This window comes from Rhinolophus hipposideros (assembly GCF_964194185.1).
Source record: "Rhinolophus hipposideros genome assembly, chromosome: 12".
NCBI lineage: Eukaryota > Metazoa > Chordata > Mammalia > Chiroptera > Rhinolophidae > Rhinolophus > Rhinolophus hipposideros.
In genome coordinates, this window is record NC_138058.1 from 27,159,612 (window position 1) to 27,178,571 (window position 18,960).

The window sequence follows — 18,960 nt, forward strand, 5'->3', positions numbered from 1 at the left end:
AACATGAAAACAACTTAAATGTCTGTAAATAGGAGATTGGTTAAGTAAATTACATCAGTGTAATGGAGTACATACAGCTAATAAAAAATACTACAAAATATTTATTATGGTGAAAATGTTCACAATTTATTAAGTTCAGAAACAGGATATAATGAAAGAATAGATTTTTTTCAACAAATGGTGATGGGACAACTGGATAGCTACATGCAAAAGAATAAATTTGGACCCATGCTCAGACCATATATATAACAATTAACTCAAGGGATGCCCAATTAGCTCAGTTGGTTAGAGTGTGGTGCTAATAAAACCAAGGTTGTCAGTTCAGTTCCTTCATGGGTCACTGTGAGCTGTGCCCTCCTTAAAAAAAAAAAAAAAAAAAAGTATTACCTCAAAATGGATGAAAGACCTAAATCCAAGGTCATAAATATTTATACTTATGTTTTCTTTTAAGAGTTTTATAGTGTAAGAAGTAGAATTATAAAACTCTTAGAAGAAAACATTAGAATTGGATCAGATATAATACCAAAAGCACAACAATCAAAGAAAAAAATAGGTAAACTTGACTTCATCAAAATTAAAAACCTGTGCTTCAAAGCACACTATGAAGAAAGTTAAGAGGGCACCCCACTTTTGGGTATCCCCTCTCGTAAGAGAGCTGTACTTTCGCTTTAATAAAAATCTTTGCTCCTCTACGTCTCAAAAAAACAATAACAAAAAATGAAAGTTAAGAGATAACCCACAAAATGGGAGAATATGTTTGCAATCATTTATCAGATAAGATTCTAGTATACAGAATATATAAAGAACTCTTACACTCAACAATAAAAAGACAACTCAATTTTTAAAATGGGCAAAGTATTGGAATAGACATTTCTCCAAGGAAAATATTGAAATGACTGAGAAACACAAGAAAAGATGCTCAGTGAAGGAAATGCAAACCTTTAGGGAAATGCACATCAAAATCACAATGAGGTACCTACCACTTCATGCCCAGTAGGGTGACTGCAAAAAAAAAGTAAAAATAAAGAAAAAGAAATTAACAAGCATTGGCAGGAAGATGGGAAAATTGGAAACCCTATATACTGCTGGTGGGAATGTAAAGGGGTGCTGCCGCTGTGGAAAACAATTTGGCAGTTCCTCAAAAAATTCTGCATAGAGTTATCCCGTATGACCCAGCAATTCCACTCCTAGGTATATACCCAAGAGAAATGAAAACATGTCCCCACAAAAACTTATACACGAATATTCATAGAAGCATTATTCATAATAGCCCCAAAGTGGAAACAACCCAAATGTCCATCAACTGGTGAATGGATAAACACAATGGAATATATTCAGCCATAAAAAGGAATGAAGTATTAATATATGCTACAAATGGAGGAACCTTGAAAACATACTTAGTGAAAGAAGCGAGACACAAAAGGTCACATCTTGTATAATTCTATTTATTTGAAACATCCAGAATAAGTAAATCTGTAGATTCAGAAAGTAGATTATTGATTGCCAGAAACTGGGGTAAAGAGGGTCGGGTGAGCACTGAGGAATGACTGGTAATGGGTATGGGTTTCTTTTTGAGATGATAAAAATGTCTGGCATAAGATAGCGGTGATCATTGCACAATGTTGTGAATATGCTAAAACCCACTAAACTGTACACTTTAAAATGAATTTTATGGTATATATCTGAATTTAATAAAAAGGAAAATAGCATACAAATTAGTGTGTAGAGTATGATCTCATTTTTAAAAGAATAGTATATGTTACTTTAAAAGAGTAATATATAAATCAAAGAATAGAAGATATTAACAGTAGCAATATGTATGTTTCTATGTTTCCCCGAAAATAAGACCTAGCGGCACAATCAGCTCTAATGCGTCTTTTGGAGCAAAAATTAATATAAGACCGGGTATTATATTATACTATATTATACCTGGTCTTATATTATATTAGACCTGGTCTTATATTAATTTTTGCTCCAAAAGACGCATTAGAGCTGATTGTCCGGTTAGGTCTTATTTTCAAGGAAACATGGTAGTATATATATTCACACATGTTTTATAGAAATATGTATCGCTGTCTTACTTGAAAAATTGGGCAATGAAAGTTATTAAAGACAAACTAAAACAAAGTGCAGACTATCTGTCCATTTAGACTCTCCCCGAGGCAGTTTTTCTGGCCTAGAGGGATGGTCCAGAATCGTGGTTAAAAGAGCAGTGTGGGGGCCACCTCACTGGGCTTCAAATACTGGCTCTGTTACCAACTCGCTCTGTAAGCTTGGACAAGTCACTCATCGCTGTGTGCCCAGTTTTCTCACCTTTGTAAAGTGGCATCAAAATAATATCTGCTTCATAGGTCTCTACGGATTCAGTGAGTTAATTCATTTTAAAGTGCTTGGAACAGTGGTTTGCACATACAGTAGCAAGAATTTGATAAATGTTAGGCAGTCCTGGAGACGTTTCACAGGTTCCAGGCTGGGAAATAACCACATCTGACCTAAGGTCCTGTCAGGAGCCAGTGGGAGAAGGTTCTCTTAAGGGCCCACTTGAGTAAGCCCAGAAAATGCTTTCTCGAGCAGAGGTGCACCAACAAATGAAAGCACAGGTTTTCATTCTCATGGAGGCAGGTATATGAAAGCGCATCTGTTACTCCTCATGGTGGGTGAACTGCTCAGGGAATAACTAAGTTCGTGTCTTCCATCACTCCAGTGATGAACTGGGTAGTGTTTGCTGTCACTGAAGTCCAGTTGCTTTAGCTCCCTACCAAGCTGTCCTGGGCCTGGTGGCAGATGTCTGGAGTCCTGGGAGTAGAAAGGGGGCAGCTATAGTCACCCTCTCCCTACTTTAGTGGACACGGGGCCAGCGGCCATTCAGGGGACTCAGAGGCCTCTCATAGAGCCCTGACCATTAGGGCAAGAGAGCAGGGGAAGAAGAGGTAGGGGGCTCAGTTCTGCGAGAGGACTAACTCCACCTCCATGTAACCTTCTCTGGCATGCCCCCTTTGCCTTCCCCTCTACTGCTCCCTCCTCTTCCCCATAAAGTTTTGAAGGTGACAGCACCTTCAAAAATGTTCAGAGCAAATTTCTCTGGCACTTCCTTTCTTTCTGCTTCCTCTCAATCAAGTGAGTAGTTACCCAAAATGCCAAGCTGGGGCTTGTAGCTGCTGTTTTTTTTGTTAACTTCCGCTTTTCTTTCTTAGAGTGCTTATGGAAGGCCTATATGTCAGAAGTCAGCAGAGATGGGTGCCCACAAAGGCAGTATTATTTCCCACGCAGCCAGAGAATTGTGGGTATTATGCCCTCTTCTCAGATGGAGGATTAAGACCCAGAAAGAGGGAGCAGCTTGTCTAAGATCACCCAGGGAGTTGATGCCAGAGGTAGGACTAGACTCAAGTCTCCTGATCCTCAGCAGAGTGTAATTTTCCTTCCCGAATGTTGATGCTCAAGAGCAGGAACCCCAGAACCCCAGGCAGGTAATAAAGCATTAGAGAGCCAGGGTCAGAATGACGAAGAAACAGCTATTTCCCGAGGATGCCTAACAGAATGACTTTGGGGAACTGTAAGTCATTCTGTATGGGAAGCTGAAGGCAGAGAAGACAACGGCAAGGCTTGCACTGCTGAGGCTGGTGGGAGCAGATCCTGAAGGGTGTGGAAGCTGTCCTGGGGAGTTTGAATTTTCTGTATGCCATGGGTGGAGGTAGGACTTGATGGCCTGTAGGCAGGGGGGTGATGTGACCAGATCAGAATTCTAGGAAGGCGCCTTCAGGTGGCCAGGCAGGCAAGGTGGCCAGAAGACTTGGCAGTGGAAGGCTTCTCTGGTGATGACTGCCTATTTATATGTCGGCTGGGTGCTGTCTCATTGGCAGGGGGTGACAGGCCCAAAGATGCTGAACAGTATGTGGCTCTCTACTCGGTGTAGCCAAGACTAGCAGGGGGTGAGTTGGATTCAACTTACAAACCTCAAGCTCTTGGCCACTACTCCTTACTCTCCAGCTGACAGAGAGTAAGTAGCTAGCTATTCTAGGGGTGAACCTTAGCGTTTCATTGCCCAAATTTCTGGCTGGGGTGGGGCATGTGGTGTTGGTGACCATGTGCGCATGTTGATTAGGGCAAGGAAGGAGCCTGGGGATTGGGGGGAGAGTAGCCTTCTAAACACGTGGCATAACTCCTATGGCTACGACACAACACGTGCTTGTCAGTGGTTAGATAAATCATTATACACTCCTGACTGTGGCAGTAGCTGTGGCCTAACACTGGTGGTAGAAAATGGGCTATGACAAGAAACACAGCAATGGTAGAGGCGACTCATTCATCTCCAGTGCTCAGTCCTAAAGAGGACAGGACATACTCAAACTGCCCCAAAGAGAAAGGAGAGAAGTCCTGAAATGCAAGTCCCCATAGGAGTGGGTACAAGTGAATTAAATTCTAATAGTCAAGCTGGTCTGGCACTTGATATTCACTGCTCCAAGACCCTCTTCTAGCCACAGTCCCTTCTAACCTGTAGCTTTTATTTTTAGCCTTCTATTGATTCCTCATTATTTGCCTTTGGCGAGGTGCTTTCGAAAAACAAAAATTTCCCCCCCAAGTTATTGTCCTATTTCTTTTTCTCCTTTGCACCATCAAGTGTTTGAGCCATCTGCACCTGTCTCCACTTCCTCACCCCCTCACCCCCAGGCCCTCCTCTCCTGGTGCAATTTGGCTTCTCCCCATCACTCTTCTAAAATTCTGCTTCCCAAAGATTCCTATGACATTGAAATTGTCACCCCCAGTATCCTCTTGGTCTCTAAAATGACTGGGAGAAGGGGTGTAAAAAAAAAAAAACTGTTAGAAATTAGATTTCAATATTTTTAATCTTAACTGTTAACATTTAAGTTTTTGTTTTCTAATATATTTAGATTATGCTTGTATATGGTTTATAAATAAGCATAGTGTACATATACATAATTTATAAATAAACATGTAACAAGGGTATATGACGAAGACTTTTTACTGAAGGGGTACACATTAAGAAAATGTTTGGAGATCACTGGTTTTTTAAGATCAAGCTTAAACCCTTTATTATTGCATTCAAGGCTGTTTACATTTTAGCCCCAAATGATTTTGTGGCTTCCTCCCCTTCCCTTTATCACATACAATGCTCTTACATAGTTGGAGCTGCTACACATATTCTAATTGTACCAGAACATCAACTTTTAGTTCAAAGTATTTTGCACGTAGGTGTTCAATCAAATCTGTTAAACCTCTCTGTAGCATTATTGTCATTCCATCAGCCTTGAAACGTTCCTCCTTGACTCTTCTCAAGGGCACTATCCTGTTTTTTGCCCCTGCTGCTTTGACCACTCCTTCATTGGCTGCTGCTTCTATCTTCACTCCACAAATACTTACGAGCCCCTGCTCTATCAGTGTATTAAGTTGCCATCATATTAAGTTGCCATCCATCCTATGCCTTGCTGCCTAAATAATTACGAATCATTGCCAGCTTTGCCTCCTAAGGGAAGTTTGAGAATTTGAGGCCTATGTTTTATAGAGCATTCGAACCACGTCACCCAGCGTTTCAGGGATTCCTCCTTACAAACCATTTGGCTTGGTGTGTGAGGGGCCAATCTAATGATCCATTCTTTCCTTCCCCTACACAAACTTGATTTGTGCTCATTTCCAGGACACAGTGAACCATTTCAGTCTTCACTAGTCTCACCTGTTCTGGCCCCTCAGTCCAATTGTCTTCTCTCAGCTTATTTAGTGCACATTGCCTTGTTCCCCACCTTTTAATATCTATCTTCAGTGCCCCAAAATATTGTGGACAGCAATGGGCCTTTGGCTTTTTGCAATCTAAATTAAATTGAAGTTTATTGTGTTGTAAGCAGTTTTGCTTTACATGTTTTTTTTTTTCCAATAAGCCCAGATGATGTGTACTTTTACCACCATTTTATACTGAGGCACAGCCATTTGCCCAAGGCTACAAGTGGCAGAACTCAAATTAGAACTCAGGTTTAACGCCAGAATCTGGGCTCCTTTCAGTGACTGCATGCCGGACCCCACATTGGGTGGTGTAAAGTGCATAACAGACCCCAAACTTACCTCCGGGGACTCTCAGAAGTAGGTCTATACCTCTGAAAAAAGCAGATGCCCTGTAGACAATAAGTCTCAACATATATTTATCGCAGGTAATATTCTCCCACTGAAATTTTTCTTTGCTGTTAGTGAGCTCCCAGTGCCTGTGGTTTGAACACTTTGGCACGTAATCACCTATTGTCTTGTACTGTTGTTTCTGGTGTATCTTTGCCTAACGTAGAGAATTTTCTTCTCTCAGGTCCAGCCTAGTTGCACTGGCAGATGTGGACATGAGGCTTCTCAGGTCTTCACTGCAGGAACTCCCTAGTCCACTGGCGAAGAGACTCAATGGCACTCAAAATCTACCTTTTGGAGTGTTAAAAATGCAGTCTTCTGATTACATTTGGGGTGGGACCCCAGAATCTGCATTTTTAACAGGTCTTTCTTAGGCCACAGCCAATGAATGGTTCAGTCTACATTCTTGCCTGTGAGGACTGCCCCATTTAGGCAGAATTATTTCCTGGTATAATGATTTCTCTAAATATTGCACACAGCTGAAGAATTAGAAGCTGGGCCTCTTTTGTTTCTGCATAGGCCACTTGGCAGGTGTTAATAACATCCTGACAGGCTGCTTGCCACAGGTGCATGGTTTGACACGTGCACCCCGCCGGTACCATCCCCCACTCGGCCCTTCAGCCCAACCCAGACCCCTATCCCTACCACCACCCTGTAACAGTCGCCCTCTTCCAAGCCCTCAAACCCACCCTAGCATTTCCCTTCCCCCAACCCCCAGCCCCTCCCCCACTCCGGACGAGCCATTCCCTCCTCCCTTTCTGGGTCCCCCAGGCTCCTCCCACCCGAGAACATTTTTTTTTTGTTTCTGGCTAAGAGTTTTCCAAGTGTGACTGGGGGTGGTGGTGGGCTGGTTAGACCGGAGGATACAGTGCCACTCAGGTCCTACCGAATGGGTGTACTTGTCCCAGCTGAGAAAACACGTTTTCTACCCGAGACGGGCAAAGGCCTCTCTCTGCAATTTGGGTGGAGGGATGTTATTCCACCAGCGAGACCCTCAGTGTACAGACATCCCAAAGCAGGCTCGGCCTGCTGAGTTCCTTTGTTGGGACAGGGAGGAAACGGAATCTTACCAATAAGGTGGAAAGGGCTTGAGAGAATACCAAGGACCCGCCTCGCACTAAAAGGGAAGGAAAAAAAAACCACCAACAAAGAGTTTAAGATAGCAGTTCCCAGCTTTTTCAAATATGAAGCATTTTTTTAACCAATCCACTTTTTAATTTTTAAATCCTTGACATTACAGAACTAAACTGAAATTTATTAACATTCCACTCTTACATTTCTCATTGACAAACAGAAATAAAATTCATGAGCATAAACCCAAAACAAAACTAAAAACAGGGAAAAGCTTATAAAACTAAATATGGATCCCAGCATTAACAGCTGAACAAAGAATGTGATTTTTAAATTCTTAGCGGATGAAAGTCGTGTAGAAACTGAACCCTTACAAATTATTTAAAACCTGGAATCACTGACCAGAAATTACACAGTTGGATCATGGGAAAACAGCAGAAAGGGGTTACGAGTGGACCTACACTGTTCTAGCTGCACCCCATGCCCTTCTCAGAGGAAAGCCTGGCATTGATGAGATACTGGGCCAGACTGATACTGGCAGCAGAACCAGTGATAGTAACCTGCCGCCCAGAGGAGCCTTCCACTGGGTTGGCAATTTTGATCTGGGCCCCGGACATCTGGCGGATCTCATTAATGTTGGCGCCTTGGCGCCCGATTATACAGCCAATTAAGTTATTTGGAATGGTGAGTTCATGGGTGGTTTGAGTAGATGCATCCAAACTTGCCCAATAGCCTTTCACCTCTGGAGAGCTGGAGTCAATTCCGGCGAATCCGGTCCCGCCGTGCATCATGGCAAAGTGAGACTGTTGTCTTGCCACCTGGTTCAGCTTGGCCAGATCGAGCGGAGAAATGGTGTGTTGTCCTTGAATCGAGTAGGCATCTAGAGGTGGTCCCTCCAGGTCATGGGTGGCGTGGGGGTAGCCCGCGGCGTCGCTGCAGCGCTCCTGGCCGCCCGCGCAGATGACGGGAGAGCTGGCCGGCATGGGCTGGTACGGAATGGTCATGACTCTCCCCTGCGGAGACTGGGAGAGCGTCTCCAGCATGACCAGGCAGATCTGCTTGACACACTCGGTGACAGACTGCGGCACGCCAGCAATGGTGATGGCCCGCTCGGTGGAGTTGGGCAGCATATCGCCCGCCACCTGGACCTGCGCCCCCGTGCTCTCGCGGATCTCTTTGATCTTACACCCGCCTTTCCCAATCAGGGAGCCGCACTGGGTGGCCGGCACCACGAGCCGCAGGGTGACCGGGGGCCGGCTGGCCGCCGTGCTGTTGGTCATGGAGCTGTTGATATCTTCCTCCAGCTTGTCGATGATCATAGCGAAGGCCTTAAAGATGGCATTGGTGGGCCCCGTCAGAGTGATGATTCTCTCCGGGCAATTCCCCTCCGAGATGTTGATCCGCGCGCCACTCTCCTCGCGGATCCTCTTAACCGACTCCCCTTTCTTCCCAATGATGCTTCCTACTTCCTTTCCGTGCATAAGCAGCCGAATGGTGAGAGTCACATTTAGTCCACTTTCAGTCACACCGGCATCCATGGCGAGCGGCGGGCGGCGTTCGGGGGAGTTGGGCTCGTTACGTGGTCAAGTCTTTGGTGGCTGGCGGGGGGAGGGGAGGTGTAGGCCCAAAACTGCCGGCGCGAGGCGAGCGAGGGCCGCGGGAGCGAGCGGGCGCGGGTGGGAGGCCGCAGCGTCGTCGCAGGGGCGGACGGCGGCGGCGGAGGGGGCGAGCGGGGCCGGGAGCGGCGGGCGGGCGGGTGGGCGAGGGCGCGGCGGTAGCGACTCCGGCGGCAGCCTCGGCGGTCTGGGCGGGGCGGGAAGCCCGCTTTCAACCCCGCGTACCCTCTGACCCGGAAGTGCTTGCTGCGCAGGACCCCTTGAAAAAAAAATGAGGACCCGTCTTTTTTAGGTCACAAGATTGCGCCAACCTCCACACGGTACTTAAAAAAGACAAAACCTCTTAACAGTCTGGTAGTGAAAGTAGAGCCCCGATGGGCAGAAGCTGTGAGTCCGGCAAAGTTTTAAAACGAACATGTATTTTATTAACCCTAGAGGCACTGGCGGATGTTTGGAAATGTTAAGTGTTGTGAATGGGGACGACACATTATTTTCGGGTCCTGCACAACGGGTTTGGTCACGAAAGAACACGGGCAACCCTGGCAGTAACTGCAGGCGGCAGCTGGGACGCCGCGGGTTTAAAACGTGCGCGTGAGGCGGCCAGAGCGCATGCGCGAGGGTGTGGGTGGACGGGAGGGGTAGCCGCAGTCTTCCGGGGGGGAGGGGCGGCGAGGCTCGCAGGGCGGGCGCGCGCGCGGGCGGGCACGTGGGGCCTTTTGGTCCTCGGCATTCGGGAGCCCCGCGCTAGCCACCCCCCAGGTTTCGGCCCCGTGGCGGCGGCGGGTGAGGAAAAACACCGAAGCCCACTTCCCGCCGCCGCAAGACCTGCGGGTCCGCTCGTCGTTTCTGGGAAGTGCTAGAAACGTGGCCTTAAAAAAAAGAATGGCGTCCATTTACATAATGCTTTGTTTGCACTTTGCAAGTTTCTTGCGTTAAACCCGCAGAAACTCCGCCTCCTGCCCTGGTGTCGTTTTAGCCTCCGCAGCCTCCTCAGACATTTAAGACAATGGTGTGCTTCTTGGGGTTCCTGTTCCAACAACTGCCCTGGGGAGCTCCAGCGGCTTGCCCCGCGCGGTGCACCCTCCCGCTGCGGCCTCGCGGCCCGTTCCTCGCTTGGTGCAGTCGCACTCGCTTGGTGCGCCCCGCACTCCGAGGGCGGTCCCCGACCCGCCATCTTGGAAGGCCTTTTCCCGTCAGTGCCGCTACCACATATTCTCGCTAAAGAAGGGTCGCTGGGAAAGCTGGTGTTACCGGTTGTTATTTCTGCCCCTTCCCCTTTGTCCAAGCCCCACAGAAAAGGCCGTGTGCGCACCGTGTTCCTGTCCCCTCGGGGAAAGCAGCTAACGTGGCACTCCGCCCCCTCTTCCTTCCCCACGGGGGTGGCCGCCATGTTTTCTGAACACAAAATGGCGACACGTGGCCTGTATTTGTCGCCGAGAAATTGGGGTCAGCACGAAAGCTCTAGAATGCGCCCAGCCGTCCCCCCCAACCCTCGGTCCGTGGTTGGGGGGCCTTCCCGCCTAGCGAGTCTTTTAACCACTTTGATAAAACCATCTACAGGATGATCCGAATCTCGTGGGGTTAATTTTAAGGCATTTCTCCCATTAATTTGAGACGGGAATGGGAATAAAATGTAGGCATAATACCGAGTCTCTTGGTCATTTTAAATTGAATGCATAGTGGGGGCCGATACCCCTGGGTAACTTGGGCACCAAGTACCAAAGCGTTTAGGAATCACTTCCTTAAGGCATGAGATGGGGAATTCCTTTCCTGGACTTGCAGCACAGCTTGTGGTGCCCGAGAGACCGGGAAAGACGCTTACAAGTCTTTTAAAACAGGCGAGTTCCATGAAACAACAGGATGCCTGCTGTTTTCACCGGCCCGCTGGACAGCCAAGGCCGGCTACCCCACTTGGTATTCCTTTTCAGTTCAGAAGGGAGACATGTATTGCGGATTTAACATTGCCAGATCCCGTGCTAGGCATTTGAGTCCACACTATCTTTAATTTTCACAACGATCCTCTGAGGTAGGTGGTATTGTTTCTCTCTCTCTCTTTTTTTAACAGATGAATTCACTTAGTCCCAGGGAGATGGAGTGATTCATGCAAGGTCACACAGTGTCAAGGATGGAATCCAGACCTTATTTCCTTATTGGTGAGCGCATTTCCACATTTTTCTGTAGATCGGGATTTTAGAATTTAAGTGCGATTTTAATGTTTAGGTGAGCTTGTCGTTTAAGGGAATCCCTCGGGTAACCTTTTGGTGGGTGGTTACCCTCTATTTGTATCTGTTTGGGGATTCCCGTTTTTCCTGGTGTGAGCTACACCTGTAACGGCCTCAAATGCTTTTTTTTTTTTTTTTTTTTTAATGAGGTGTCTGGGTGAGGATAGGGAGGGGGTAGTGATTCAGCCCTGCCTAAAGGCTCGAGTACAGTGTCATTCCAGCCCTGTTTGTGGCACTCGTGAGTCTATCTGGCTCTGTGGAGCAGGCAATTTCTCTGTATGACTCACTGGCTTCCTTCATCTACCCATGGGCTTGACTTCCGCCTTCCTCACCTCAACTAGGCAAAAATAAATAATTTTACACTGGCACCAAGTGTCCATTTCTCTGCAAATATTGACAGAGCATGACAGAGTACTAGATAAATCGTAGTCTGTGGACACTTCACTTCCCTGTAACAAATAAAGTGGGCCAAGCAACAAATAAGTGCCTAAACAGGGCTCTGCTTGTGTGGGTGGTAGAGATGGAGAGAAGGGCTTTTTGCTTCCTTTAACTTCCATTAATCTCACATACCAGACTTGCCGAAGTTTTTTCACATTACCTTATTTAGTCCTACAAACAATTTTAATGGGTAGGAGCGTAACAGCAACAATGACGATAATAGCACTAAGTGCTTACTGTGTGCCAAGCACTGTTCGGAGTTTTATTCTATGTGTTAATTCAGTTCTCACATTTTTAGAAGCAAACCACTTTTAAGAAATAAATTTTACATAATAACGTGTGTGTGTATGTGTGTATACCATGTGTGTAACAAACAATTTTTGCAAAGTGTTAACTCTTACTACGTATTATGTACGCTGGTAATTTTTATTCTCTTCACATTGAAAAAAGGGGCACATGAAAACTAAAGTGATGAAAAATCCATTAGTAGGTTGTGACCAATATGATTAGTGTTCACATTTAATTTTCACCCAACCTGAGATGGGGGTGATGTTATTTCCATTTCATAGAGGTACGGAAAGGTAGAGGATTCTGTCTAAGGTCACATAGCTAGTAAGTGATAAAGCAAGGATTTTAATCTAGGCAATCTGAGTCCAGAGCCTATATACTTAACCATGAAGCTAGATGTGGTCTCTGCAGAGGTCCTTACAGGGAGACAGAGTTGATTAGGGAATTAAAAATATTAGCAAATGTTAAAAACTAAAGAGGCAACAAAAGGACTGAATTACGTATAATGAAGAATTATGCTGATGCAAAGAGTTCTGGTCCTCTAAATCTCCCACCTGTTTATTTTCCCTAAAGAAGATTTTATCCATTGGGTCTTTCTTCACAAGACTTCTTACTATTTTAAGCCTTTTCTGCCTGAAACGTTCCTTTGGTTTCTTAGCTGAGTACCTCCAGGACTATACTCACCTCCTCACTGAAGCCTTACCTTTCCTAGCTCTCAGCATCTTCTCTTCCCCCAGAGTCCTGCAGCCTCTCCTTCGAGTAGCCCATGTTTGGCTGTTGATTAAATTATAGTGTGTCTTTGTGTTGATAATGTGTTATACAGGCCATAGGTGCCTGGGGTGACTCTGAGATCTGGCAAAAAAAAGGGTGCTGGACTTGGGAATCCGTGGCTCTGGCTCCTAGCTCCAGCTCTACCACTCATTAGCTTCGAGACTTCCATAACCTAGTTCATTTATCTGGACCTCAGGGTTTCCATCTGTAAGAAAAGAGATTAAATGGTCTCTAAGGCCCCTTCTAATTCTGTCCGGGACGTGATGATGCTTGTTAATGTTGGTTATTTATCCCTGGAAGGGAGGGTTGTGAAAATACATACTTTACTCACTTAGGGTAAATTCTTCACTCCCTTCCTCAGACCTGCACTATCATGTGGGTACGTGACTGAATTCCACACCACCCATTTTACAGATGAAGCCACTGAGATATGGAGCAACTGACTAAATAGTTACCGCCCCACCCCTGGAGCCTTACACATGACTCTTCTCCTCCCACTCCAGTGACTGCAGGTTGGTTAAGGGGTTTAATGAGGTTGGGAAGGTGAGTCAGGCTTAGACTTTGGAAACTGAACCACAGGATTTATACTCCATTCAGAAGAAGGATTTTTTTGCTTCCTCTTACCTCACATTGGCTTGTTATATAAAACCTTTCAAAGTGATTTCACATTATTTATTTAGTCATCACAAACAATGTGGCCAGGAAGATATTTATTCTGCCCATTTTATGGAAGAGCCATTTTTGGATCAGAGTAGTGAAGTGACTTGCTCAGGTTCACACAGCTTATTAGGATCTGAGCCTCTTTTTGTGTTCTTTAAACTTTTTATTTATTTTAAATGTGTTTTTCTAGTACCCATCAGCTCCAACTCAAGTAGTTGTTCAGTGGCCCATGTAGGGATTGAACCAGCAACCTTGTTAAGAGCACCACACTCTAACCAATTGAACCAACTTTCTGCCCCCTAGGACCTGAGCTTTTTGACTTTTAGTTGTGCGTGTTCCTTTCCTTGGCTTCTGCTGCTTGTGGCACTGACTTGGACACATGGAATAGCTTTATCTTAAACTCAAAAAGCTTTCTACCCAGTCTTCATTTTGCTGTTTCAGAACATCCAATCCACTTGTTAGGTTCCAACTCTTCTGGTTTAAGAGAATCTCTTCCCTCTTATTCTCTAATGTTTATGTATCTGTGAAGTGTTGGGCATGATTCCTCAGTAAGACTCTTGAGTTCCCAGTGGGCAGGGATCACATTTTTTTTTTTTCCTAACTTTCCTGGTCCAGCAAGTATACCATAGTTTTTAAAATTTGCCCTACCAACATGCAACATTTTTTTTAGAAAAACATGGTTTATTTTTCTCTTCTCCCTTCACATTTAACTTCCCATTTCTTTTTTATTTAAAATTATAGGAAATTAAAAGGGCCTTTCCTTATTACTTTCCAGGATACTACATAGTGCAGCCTAGAAACATGTCTTTGCCACTTTGTGAATAGTAACAATTTGACCTCATGTGTTGGTAACCCTACACTGCTGTTGTGGGGTCACTACAAGGTTTCCTTCGAAACAGAAGAAATGTGTTGGTGTGCCTTACAGAAATGAGGGGGAGATACAGCAACATCGTTGGCCTAAGTTCTCCCAACTGGGCAAAGCACTGCCCATGGATTCCCCATGGTCACTCTGATTGAAATAAGGCTCAAGAAGGGAGTGCCGAGAAAAGCTAAGGGGAAAATGAGAACAGAATGCAAATGCAAAGTATCTAAAGTGAGAAAGAAAAAAAAGGTAAGAAAAGGACAGAGAGGAAAGTGTAGGGCAGAGAAGAGGAGAATATAGGATTAGTGGAAGGGAGGTAGAGAGCACGGTACAGAGTCCACAAGCCCCTCCTGTGGTGTGGGAAGCATAGGCTGCTGTCTTGTACCCAGGAAGAGCAGCTGGTGTGATAACTCCTCCCGAGCTGATCCTGAGTTGCAGGTCGCTCTTTTTTTTTAATCCTGTATTTCCAATATCAGGTAGGGGAAATTTTTTTGTTTCTGCTATCAGCTGGGAATGGGATTAGATCCCAAATAATTTTTCCCCCTCTTCTGCCTCTCCCCCCACCCCCAATGCGGTTCAAGCTGTTGTTTCTCACTCTAGTTATCTAGGACACAGCTCCCTGGCCCATGCTGGTATTATGAGCCTTGCGCTCCCCCCCGGCTGAGGCAGTTGGTAGCCGGTTGTCTGTTGGATGCTCACAGCAGCTCATGGCAGCTCACGCTGGCTGCCGGCCGTTCACACTGGCTGCCGGCCGCTCCTGGCAGCACAGCAGCCCATGGCAGTGCAGGGCCTCCCAGCTCCAGGGAGAGCCGTTGTTCACACTCTTAGCTGTAGAGGGCGCAGCTCACTGGCCCATGTGGGAACCACCTGAGCCATCAGGCCAGCCCAGATCCCAAATAATTTTAATATCAGCCTCAGTTCAAATGGTTTATCAAAGAAAATGTGCTATAAAAATCATAAGGTATTCTAGGTCAAATTTCATCTTATTCATTGAACAAATACTGATTGCTTTATATGTCCCAGACACTGAGGCTATAAAAATGAATAAGATTCTGTCTTTGCCCTCAAGGTATTTATGGTCTGGAGAGAGAGACAAACAGTTCATAGTACAGTGTGTTAAAATACTAGGATATGAGTAAGCAGAGGGTACTGTGGGCTCAAAGGAGGGCCCTTGATTCAGTCTTGAAGGGGACCCAGAAATGTTGCCTAGAGAATTTGACATTCAGGCTGAGTCCCAGGTTGGCAAATTGTAAGGTGGAGAGCAGGGAATGGTATTCCAGGCAAAGGTAGCAAAGGCGCAAAGGCAGAGAGAGCACAGTCCATACAGAAGTTGTAAGCCATTTCAGGAAGGAATGAAATATGTTTGCATGATACAGGTTTTGGTGATTGTTGTTCTGCTTCAGAAGTTTAGATTATTGAGACTTTACTATTCTTGCTAGAGCACAGAAAGTTAAAATCTTTATTTTGTAGCAGTAATTCTCTTCCAAGATGAAGACACCAGAAATTGTACTTCCTGTCTTAGAGAGTCTAAGGACAAAATATAAATAAAGCACAGCCTTTGAATTAGTAAATGATTGTTACCCTTTGTGCAGTAAAAGAAGGAAGGTGCAACACATGGCATGTCTTTCTCATTCTTTTGGATTTGATTATGTTCTGCTTTGTTTTTAAAGGGGTGTGTGTATGGAAATTTGAGGTCTTTGGTTAGGATGTGTGAGTTAGGGAGGAGTGAAAGAATAATTGTTTCTTTTATGGCATAACAAAAGAAATTTATTTAAATAGCTCATTTCTCTGATCCCACCTCCTGAGCACAAGCAAGATGTAGTTGGGGATTTGTTTCAGAGAGACACTTACTTCAACCAGACAAAGTGTGTGTTCATCATGATTCACTGTGTAAAATCTGTTGTGTCTAGATTAGGAGCATTGATTTTTTTGGGTTTTTTTTTTGTTGTTGTTTGTTTGTTTCCTTTGAGACATGGATATAGCTACATTAAACAGAAACCTTACGTGTATTCATTGGCCAATACTGGGATTTTTACCTGGGGATTGAAAGATAAAAAGTGGTATGTGTGGTGTAGGGAAGAACATGCTTAGAAAATAGTAGATAGATTCAGTGGTCGGTTCTCAGTTTTCTTCTTTCTTGACCTTTCAGTAGCACTTGACACTCCCTTTTTGCAAACTAGTTTTACTCGGTTTCCAGGATGCCACTCCCTTGGGTCTCCTCGCACCTTACCAGCCCCTTCTTCTCAACCCCTCTCCCCCTCCCCCCACTTTTTTTTGGGCTGATTCCTCCTCTCCTCAACCTCCAATGATAGAGTACTCAGATCAGTACTTGGATCACTTCTCTGTCTACACTGCTTTTCTCAGTGCTCTCTTTCAAGACTTTAAATTCCATCTATACTGTGACAGTTCTCAAGTGTATATTACTAGCTCGAATGTCTTCCCCTGAACTCAAGACTCTTGTAGCCAACTGCCTACTGGATACTTCCACTTGGGCATCTATTAACTTCTTGAACATAATATATTTTTAAAAATTAACTCCGGAATTTCTCTCAAACCCTCATCTCTGACAATTCTTCCCCATCTCAGTTTCAGTTGTATTGAACATACAGAGGACTCTCCCTAGGCTCGCTTCTTTCTCTTACTCTCCTCATCCAATCCACCAGCAGGTTCTCTCAGCTGTACCTTAAAATACACTCAGAATTTGAACACGTCTCACCGCTTCCTCTGCTATTAGAATAGCTTTTAAATGGTCTTCCTCCTTTTGCTCTCAGTCGCCTGGGTCTAAACAATGACCAGAGTAATCCTGTTAAGTATTTATAAAATCATGCCATGCCTCTGCTGAAAACTGTCCACTGGGTCCTTCTCAGATTAAAAACTAAAGTCCTCTCAGTGTTCTGCAAGGGCACATAGAATCTTCAGCACTGCCCTCCTCAGCGGCTCTGACCTCATCTTCTACCACTTTCCCCCTGTGCTCTAGCCACTTGGTCTCCTTGTAGTTGCTCCAATATGCCAAACAACTTTGGGAACTTTGTAATTGTTCTGTCTGGAGCACTTCTTCCAGATATCAGGATGGTCTCCCTTATCTCCTTCAGGTTTCTGCTCAGCTGTCACATAATCTGTGAAGCATACCTTGACCATTTTATTGAAAGTAAAAGCCATCTTCTGTCCTCTGCCTATCCTGCTTTTTCTCCACAGAACTTATTGCTGCTTGACATACTATTCATTCATTCATTCATTCACTCATTCTTCAGATATTTATAGAGTGCTGCCTACTATGTGCCAGTTCTAGGGACTGTCTCTACTATAGTTTGTTTATTATTTGTCACCCAGCACTGGAATGTAAATTGTATGATGGTTAGGACTTTGTTTTGCTCATTGCTGTGTCCCTATTAGAACAATGCCTAGCACATAGGAGTTGAATGAATAAATATATTCAAATGTTAAACAAAAACATATTGAATATATGTGTGCCAGAAAATGAGGGAAAGACGTTGTTCCTGCCCTCAAGTTTCTTTGTCTAAAAAATGCTTATATTGATCTGAACCATGCTGTGATCTCTAGCAGGATAAAGTGATACATCATATTGGAATTGGGGAGGTGGGACTGGTGTGCAAGGGTGTGAATATCTTCAGAGACAAAATATTACTTTGTCAGGCTTATCAATACTTTGTGCTGTCTTTGGGAGGGCAGGATTGATAATAGCAAACTGCATTACTGGCTTTTGGGTTACAGTTCCTGTTTGCTCTTGCCTTGTTAACAGCAAGAGTTTGTTAAAAATCCCATTATCAGTCACATTATCAGGTACCTCCTAGGAACATCCTATCATAGTCACTTCCTCTCAGGATAAGTGAAAGTTTATTATTTTTACCTCCTCTATATCTGAAAATTGTTTTCCAGAATCCCTGGCCATCCACTTACTAGCTGTTTGGTCTTGAACCTCAGTTTCTGCACCTGTCAAATGGAGATAATGATAAATGACACCAATCTTATGAGGATTAAATGACTAAGTAATATAATGGTTTTGAGAACAGGAGAATGGAAAGGGGAAGAAGTAGAGGACAGAATTCCTTTTTTTTTTTTTAATAGCAAATACTGTATATTTCTGCTTTACTTTGAAAAAAATTTAATAAGCATATTTCTTTTCTAATGAGAGCAATGAAGATTTTATTTTTGAAAACGAAAACTTTAATATATCACGGGCGGCCGGATTGCTCAGTTGGTTAGAGCGGGAGCTCTCAACACCAAGGTTGCCGGTTCGATTCCCTGCATGGGCTGGTAGGCTGCGCCCCCTGCAACTAAAGGTTGAAAATGGGAACTGGACTTGGAGCTGGGCTGCGCCCTCCACAACTAGATTGAAGGACAATGACTTGGAGCTGATGGGCCCTGGAAACACACTGTTCCCCAATATTCCCCAATAAAACTTAAAAAAAAGTTTTAAAAACAAACAAAAACTTTAATAGATTACTTTTTATAGAGTAGCAGGTCTATAGAAAATATTTTCTTGTCTCCTCACGCACATACTTACCCCTATATTGTCCACATTCTTACCCTTATATTGCATGAGGGAAATGAAATGCTAGATAATCCCACCGCAGGCTGCGCAGTGAGCTGGTATCTGGGTAGGAAAACAACCGTTCCCTTTAGGTGAAGTTGGAACTCAGGAGGTAGTAGCACTTGAGAGAGGCTCGAAGAAGTCCCTGATGATGATAATAACGGCAGTCAGAGTAATGGCTGAACTTGGTGCACAGGCAGTGTGCTAAGCACTTTTTGTAGATTGTCTTTCCCCTCCTTTCTTCTGCCTCCCCTACCATGGCCTCCCTCCACCCCACTTTCTTTGTTCCATGCATTTTACATGGATTATTTACACAGTAGCCCTGCTCTAGGGAGAGCTGTTGTTCACAATCTTAACTGT

General features: G+C 44.6%; 1 protein-coding gene and 1 long non-coding RNA gene across 4 annotated transcripts in view; one reads left to right on the forward strand and one right to left on the reverse strand.

Moving 5' to 3' along the window:
- Nucleotides 1-4,833: 4,833 nt before the first annotated feature.
- On the reverse strand, nt 4,834-9,044 carry PCBP1 (poly(rC) binding protein 1). The gene has a single exon (XM_081068572.1). It carries the CDS (start codon nt 8,727-8,729, stop codon nt 7,659-7,661), a length of 1,071 nt encoding a protein of 356 aa, XP_080924698.1. The 5' UTR covers nt 8,730-9,044; the 3' UTR covers nt 4,834-7,658.
- Nucleotides 9,045-9,461: 417 nt separating this feature from the next.
- LOC308505831 overlaps nt 9,462-18,960 on the forward strand; it is an 89,057-nt gene continuing 79,558 nt past the window's right edge. For 2 of the 3 annotated variants that reach the window (XR_013994628.1, XR_013994629.1), the window contains exon 1: nt 10,490-10,960. This is a non-coding gene — a long non-coding RNA (uncharacterized lncRNA). Of the gene's footprint in view, nt 10,961-18,960 lie in introns of all 3 variants that reach the window. The other variant, XR_013994627.1, reaches the window with a different exon arrangement.

What these genes read in the sequence shown, in the direction of transcription:
- PCBP1 (XM_081068572.1), bottom strand. Translation starts at nt 8,729, where the DNA reads ATGGATGCCGGTGTGACTGAAAGTGGACTAAATGTGACTCTCACCATT.